Source organism: Ixodes scapularis, unplaced genomic scaffold (assembly GCF_016920785.2).
Source record: "Ixodes scapularis isolate PalLabHiFi unplaced genomic scaffold, ASM1692078v2 PGA_scaffold10__122_contigs__length_95168666, whole genome shotgun sequence".
NCBI lineage: Eukaryota > Metazoa > Arthropoda > Arachnida > Ixodida > Ixodidae > Ixodes > Ixodes scapularis.
Genome location: NW_024609836.1, coordinates 65,776,795 through 65,784,187, shown reverse-complemented (window position 1 = coordinate 65,784,187; position 7,393 = coordinate 65,776,795). Strand labels below are relative to the sequence as shown.

At 49.9% G+C, this 7,393-nt stretch overlaps 1 protein-coding gene across 1 annotated transcript; it reads left to right on the top strand.

Moving 5' to 3' along the window:
- Positions 1 to 2,508: 2,508 nt before the first annotated feature.
- LOC120839537 lies at positions 2,509 to 6,735 on the top strand. Its single transcript, XM_040209838.1, has 3 exons — positions 2,509 to 3,807; positions 3,911 to 5,449; positions 6,490 to 6,735. The coding sequence occupies exons 1-3, from the start codon at positions 2,509 to 2,511 to the stop codon at positions 6,733 to 6,735; spliced, it is 3,084 nt and encodes a 1,027-aa protein (XP_040065772.1).
- The last annotated feature ends 658 nt before the right edge of the window (positions 6,736 to 7,393 follow it).

The following is a 7,393-nucleotide window of genomic DNA, read 5'->3' as shown; positions in this document are numbered from 1 at the left end:
AAGGAAGTAAAGGCTGCACCTACTAACGTTTATTACCTGTCGCTCGTTTGATGTAGTTAAATCTTAGTAAAAAGGTAGGAGCGGCAAGAAAAAGGTAGTAACTGCTGCAGTTACGAACAACTTACTGTATTTTTTGACGGTGGATATACCAAACAACAATTTTCACAAATATTATTTTCACGTGAAAACTATCGTATATTAGAATAAGTTGCCCCACGGTATTTTTCTGCCATATCTTCTGTAGAGGTACATAATCCCGACACTGAGCTCTACCGAACAATGTATTTTTTTTGTTGTTTTGTTTTATTCCTGACAAGCATCAGGCACCTCTCAGCAACTTAGCTTGGCTCCTCTAAGACAATAAAAGTTTTGACGTGACAGGAATTGAAAAGATCTCACATTCAAGTCCGTGACTGAAATTTTTGAGAGAACGTCGGCACTTGTTTCGCAACTGCATTTCGCTAGCTAAAAAATTAATAAACGTTCAAGTCAGTCAGTGCAATATTTGTTTTTATTTATTTATTTATTTATACATACTGCAGCCCCACTGGGGATATGGCAGGAGTGTGAGTTAAACACAGACGGTCCGGACATCACTGTGGACCACTGTCAACGGCACACAGATATTCATCTGGTTGTAGTGATCGGATGTTTCCTGGCAATAAATTCCAGCGTTCAATGGTGTGAGGAAAAAAACTGTATTTAAACATATCAGTACGAGGATGAAAAGGTAAAATGTTTAATTCATGGTGGCTCCTAGTTGCAGTTGGCTCGAGAAACTTTATGTAGTTATGTAACGAGTCAAAACGTGATGACTTAACCATGAAATACAGAGACTTTAGGCGCTCGATGCCACGACGCTCAGAAAGAAGTCTTAGGCCTAACACGGAAAGATTAGAAGAAGGAGAAAAGTTTCTGTCATACCGACGACAAATAAATCGTACCGATTTCTTTTGTACTGATTCGACCTTATTTATATCAGACTCTGTAGGGAAACCAAATAATAGAACCATATTCGAAGATTGGGCGAATCAAAGTTTTAAAAGTTAAAAGCTTAGTATCTTGTAGTGCCACACGTAAGGTACGCCGCAGGTATCCAAGTCTTTTAAGAGATTTGTTACATGTCGTATCAATGTGCTCAGACCAAGATAAATCAGGCGTGAAAAGGAGGCCAAGATATTTATATTCAAAAACTCTTTCTAGGCATAACCTGTCAAATGAATAATTAAACACAGAAGGTGATGAACGCCTAGAAAAGGTCATAAAAACCGTTTTACTAAAGTTCAGGTTCATTTGCCAGGTTTTACACCACGTACAAAAATTCACGAAAGAATTGTTAAGAGTTATATGGTCATCGGAGGAGTTTATCACATGATATAGTACGCAGTCGTCACCGTAAAGTCGGACCTTAGTGGAAATACAGCGTGGCAAATCATTGATGTATAACAAGAAAAGTAGCGGTCCAAGAACTGACCCTTGTGGAACACCTGATGATACGTCAACTGTACTAGACTTGAATGAGTTAAAGTAGACAAACTGAGACCGTTGAGAAAGAAAACTGGATATCCAGTTCACAAGGTGATGATTATTTAGAATTAGATTAAGCTTGTGTAGGAGTTTAGAATGAGGAACTGTGTCGAAAGCCTTTGACAAATCTATAAATATCGCATCAACTTGGTTACCGATGTCAAGAGACAGACCGATATCATGAACAAACTCTGTTAGTTGTGTCATAGTACTATAACCGCGCCGAAAACCATGTTGGAAATCGCATAAAATATTGTTAGTATCGAGAAACTCTATTACATGCCTTGTTGTATGCCTGCGGGCGTCCGGCTTCATCACCAAGTATCGGCGATCGGCGAGATGGACCGGTCACACCTGGCGCCCTCGTTTTCCCGAGGCATGAAAGAAAGGAACTGCCTCGGCTGCCCCGACAGAACTGGCAGCGCCGGGAAGTCTACTCATCTGGCGTAGTTTTGAACGTCCCGGACAAAGGACGCTCCTACAGCCTCGAGCTACCTGGGGGTAGCAAGACAAGGAGAAAGAAAACGGTCTGGTGCAAGAGCGCGCGCAAGAGCGTGGTGTTTTTTTCAATCTTTTGCTGGAACTCGCAACCTCGATGAACGCTGCTGACGATCAGCCGCCTAACCTGTACATAGGATGTAATTAAATCTGTACATACTGTACAGTTCGTTACCGCTGATCGGCTCCCAGTCTCCTGCCCCACTCCCGGTCCCGTGCCTGGCATGAGTCGACACACCACCAACCAGGGTCAAACGCTCGGTCCCAACAACTGGTAGGCAGCGGTGGAGATCGGGTCACATGCGTCGGACATCGGAGGTGCGTGGGTGTTCATTTTCGTTCGGAGGTTCGCCAAGTGTCGTTCCTTATAGCTAGGAATTTATCGGTGACATTTGGGTACCTAAGTGGCTACTGAAGAAGCGTGACATTAGAGTACTTCTCAGTAGAGGGATATTCCGAGCGTGGGTGGCATTCACGATAGACATGGAGTGGGCGAAATTGAAGAAACCGGAACTGATTCAGCTATCAGAGGAACTGGGATTAGAAGTAGTAAGAACCATAAAAAAACAACAACTCATTGCTAAGATTCGGGCTTTAGATCTAGAAAATGAGGATATCATTGAGAGCTGGGAAGAAGTAGAGAAGAGAAACCATGACCGAAGGAGGGAACTTGACTTGAAAGAAAAGGAACTCGAGCTTCGGAGACTCGAGTTGGAGCAGCGGCAGCTGGACAGCGGGCGGGCTAGCTCAGAGGGGTCAAGTCAAAGGAAGGTCGAGAGTTTCAAAATGTCTAAACTGATGCAGCCGTTCAAAGTAGGCGAGGACATTGGCCTCTTTTTGGTGAATTTTGAGCGTACCTGCGAAAAACTGGGTTTCAGATGCGAAACTTGGTCACAGAGACTGCTGACGCTCCTCCCGTGTGAAGCCGCGGACGTTGTCGCGCGTCTGAGCAAGGAGGACGCTGAAGTGTATGAGAAGGCGAAGGCGAGTCTGCTCCGAAAGTACCGCCTGACCACAGAGGCCTTTCGTCAGCGATTCCGTAGCATGCGTAAGAAGCCCGAACAAGGATACCCGGAGCTCGCGTACGACCTGCGGGCAAACTTAATCGAGTGGCTAAAAAGCGCCGATGTGTACGGAGAGCACGATAAGGTAGTGGAATGCGTGGCCCTTGAGCAGTTCTACCGTTGCCTCCCTGACGCGGTGAGGTTCTGGCTTCAAGACAAGCCTGACGTGAACACCGTCGAGAGAGCGGGGGAGCTGGCCGAGGAATACGCTTCACGTAGAAAAGCTGGAGAGGAGCGTCCGTTCGAGAGGGAAGCCAGAGGGGAACCTAAGAAGCCCGACGGAACCGGCAAATGGCCTGCGACAAAGGCCGGTAAACGTAATGGGGAAGGTAGGCAACCTGAACAAAAGCTTCCGAGCGAAGACGTCTCAAAAGAGTCGAGATCCAGTGAGAAGGGGAAACCCGAAAGAGAGAAGTCGTTTGAAAAGCGCAAACCGCCGGTGTGCTATCACTGCCAGGAGAGCGGGCACATCGCGGCGGGATGTCGGAAGCCAAAAGTGGTGTTTCACTACGTCGATGACGAGGAGAACCGGAGGCTTCTAGAGCCTTATGTACACGACTTAAGAGTCAATGGTAGCCCGTGCCGAGTTCTTCGCGACTGCGCAGCAACCATCGATGTCATGCACCCGTCTCTGGTTAGGCCAGATGACTACACGGGGGAATGTGCATGGATTAAGCAGGCAGTCGAAGATCAAAAGGTCTGCCTCCCCATTGCTCGCGTTAGTGTAGAAGGTCCCTTTGGGAAGCTGGAGACCGAGGCCGCGGTTTCCCGCAATCTGCCGCTCAGCTGCCCCTATTTAATTTTCAAACAAATCCGATCAGATGCTGCGAGAAAGGGGCCTAGTGTTTAGCGAAAGGAAGGTGCAGGCGCTAACGAGAGCCAGGGCGCGCCAAATAGCCGCGGAAGTGGTGTGTCGGAGTGAGGATGAAGTTCCACCGAGCTGTCAGTCAACTTCGGACGGGCCCTCTTCCTCCGACAATGCGGAGACCACTTCTACGGACAAAATGGGGTCAACGCGACACGGGAGCGCCGCCGGGGAAACCGGGAAACTCGCGAGAAGCGATACCGCGGCGGAGATAGAAGAGGGAAAGATTGTGCCTGGCTGCGAAACGGGGGACGAGGGGGGACTCGTACTCTCCTCTTCGTCGCGTAGCTTTCATGCCTTGCTACAGGTTGACCGAGAGCTTCTCATTGAGCAACAACAGAGTGATCCGAGCCTTACAGTACTGCATGATACCGCCAAAGATGGCATAAGCAGACGGAACGTCTCGTATCAGATCAAGGCAGGGGTACTCTACCGCCATTACAAAGATCGTAAGAGCAGGGTTCTCGACCAACTGGTCGTGCCCCAGAAGTACCGCTCGGACCTCTTAGAGTTGTCTCATGGGAGCTCTTGGTCAGGTCACCTCGGCATTAAGAAAACGAAGGACCGGCTGTTACAAGAGTACTACTGGCCAGGCTGCTTCCGCGACGCGGAAAACTTTGTACGGTCGTGCGACGCGTGTCAGCGTGTGGGGAAGCCGCACGAGAAGAACAAAGCACCGCTGAGACTAGTGCCGCTGATCACAGAGCCTTTTCGCCGCCTGGTCATAGATACGGTAGGTCCACTGTCAGTGAGCAAGTCAGGATACAAGTATGTATTGACGCTACTTTGTCCCGCGACGAAGTTCCCAGAGGTATGTCCTCTGAAAGAGTTGAGTTCAGCCGAGATCGTGGACGCGCTGCTGTCTGTGTTTGCGAGGATTGGATTTCCCGCTGAAATCCAATCAGACCAGGGTAGTGTTTTCACTAGCGCCCTCACGAACACATTTTTGGAGAAATGTGGCATTCGTGTTGTGCATAGCTCCGTGTACCACCCTCAATCAAACGCCATAGAGAAATGGCATTCAGTTTTCAAACGAGTTCTGCGCGCGCTGTGCTTCGAGCAGAAAGTAGATTGGGAGGCGTGTCTTCCGGCAACCATGTTCGCATTGCGCACAGTGCCACATGAAGCCACGGGTTTCAGCCCGGCCGAGCTTGTGTATGGGCGTTCGCTGCGCTCGCCACTACGCATGTTGGGTGAGTCGTGGGAAGGCCAAGGGGAAGACCCGACTGTGGTGGAGTACGTGTTGAAGCTCTTAGATCGCATGCATAAGACACAGGAAGTAGTTGAGGCGAACATGCAGCGGGCGCAGGCGAAGGCGAAACTCTACTATGACAGGGGAGCCAGGGAACGTAAGTTTGAAGTGGGAGACCAAGTGATGCTGCTGAGGGTTTCCAAGAAAAACAAGTTAGAGGTGCAGTGGGAAGGTCCAGCCAAAGTGCTGCAAAAGCTCTCTGAGACGAACTACCCTGTGGAGTCGGGGGGGAAACGAAAGAAAGTACGGATATATCACTGTGTAACCTGTTGAAACCTTATGTGGGGAAGAAAGAGATAGTTAGCCCTGCTTGGAACACCCCAGAGGAAGTCCCCACGGAGATTCCTACTTGGGAGGGGAAGAGGGGAGAGTATGATGTAGACACCGTCATAGCCAAGGCAGTAAAGACCGACGTTCTTACTGAAGATCAGCTGAGCGATCTGCGCAAAGTGATCAGTGAGTTTGAGGGGTTGTTTTCCGATCGACCTGGCCGTACTAATCTCGTGTGCCACGATATTGAGCTCACCGAGAGTACTCCAGTGCGATCGAAGGCGTACAGGGTCTCTCCAAGACGGAGAGACATACTAGCTGAAGAGATCGAACGCATGCTCCGGCTCGGGGTTATCGAGGCCGCCGAGAGCGACTACACCTCTCCACTTATACTGGTGGAGGTGCCGGGCAAAGACCCCCGCCCTTGCGTAGACTATCGTAGACTCAACACGATCACCCGAGATCAAACGTACCCTATCCCTAACATAGAGGAGAGGGTAGAACGAGTCAGTGCCGCTAGGTACATTTCCACGTTAGATTTGATTCGTGGATATTGGCAAGTGCCCCTGACAGAGCGGGCAAGCAGGTATGCGGCGTTCATTTCCCCACTTGGAACGTTCTGCCCATTGATGCTCAGCTTCGGGCTCAAGAACGCCCCGTTTTGCTTTTCAAAGCTCATGGACAGCGTTCTTCGTGGAACTAACACGTTCGCACTGCCATATCTGGACGATATCGCGATCTTTTCAGCAACGTGGCAAGAACACGTTTCGCACCTGCGGGAAGTGTTTCGCAGGCTACGCGAAGCAGGCCTTACAGTAAAGGCAGAAAAATGCCAACTGGGGCAAGCGGAGGTGACCTACCTGGGGCATGTAATCGGACAGGGCTGTCGGCAACCCTCAGAGATTAAAGTAGCAGCCGTTAGGAGCTTCCCTAGACCCGAAACAAAGACGCAGATTCGTTCGTTTCTGGGCTTGACTGGCTATTACCAGCGATATGTCGCGAACTATTCTCAGGTAGCCAGTCCCCTCACTGATGCTCTCAGGAAGAACGAGCCCAACAAAGTCGGGTGGGACGAGAAGAAGGAGCAGGCTTTCCAGAGCCTAAAGAAGGCGCTCACCGAGCGGCCGGTGCTAAGAGCACCTGATTATGATCAGCCATTCTTTGTGCAGTGCGATGCAAGTGACCGGGGCATGGGGGTTGTTCTGTGCCAAAAAGAAGGGGACGAAAAGCATCCCATTCTCTACGCGAGCCGCATCTGACAACACGGGAGGAAGCGTATAGCGCCTCCAAAAAGGAGTGTGCTTGTCTAGTCTAGGCCGCACAAAAGTTGTCTTGTTACCTGGCGGGAGCTCCATTCACCTTTGAGACGGACCACTGTCCCCTGACCTGGCTGCAGCAAATGTCGCCAAAAAACGGACGGCTGCTAAGGTGGAGCTTAGCACTTCAGGAGTTTAACTTCCGAGTAACATACAAGCGGGGGAAGCTGAACTCGAATGCAGACACTCTCAGTCGCATGTATTGAAAGGGGGTTGTACAGACGCTATAAAGCCTTGAGAGATTTCTAGCCATTCTAGTGTTTTAGTGCTTTCTCGATGTCTTGTTTGGTGGGTCAGCCGCGCTCGGACGGCAGAATTTGATGACAGTGAGATTAATTAGGGTGATCTTTACTTGGCGAATTTCCGGGCGGGGTGAATGCTTGCTGATTTCTGTTGTGTGATGTTTTGTGATTCCGTGATTCATGCGCTGCTTGCATGTTTGAGAGGTGAAAAAGTAGCAGCGCCGATTCTGGGGCCTGGAAGACAGCAGCGAGCCATCGGCTTTCGGCAGAGCGGTTGCAGACCCCTCAACCTCAAGACCGTTTACCCGTCGGCGGAGGAGCTGTTGTATCCCTGCGGGCGTCCGGCTTCATCACCAAGT

Bases quoted from the DNA above. Each gene is read 5' to 3' on its own strand.
- LOC120839537 (XM_040209838.1), top strand. From the start codon at position 2,509: ATGGAGTGGGCGAAATTGAAGAAACCGGAACTGATTCAGCTATCAGAG. The intron at 3,808-3,910 runs GTTAGTGTAGAA...AAATCCGATCAG, and splicing joins TCTGCCTCCCCATTGCTCGC to ATGCTGCGAGAAAGGGGCCT. The intron at 5,450-6,489 runs GTACGGATATAT...AACTATTCTCAG, and splicing joins CGGGGGGGAAACGAAAGAAA to GTAGCCAGTCCCCTCACTGA.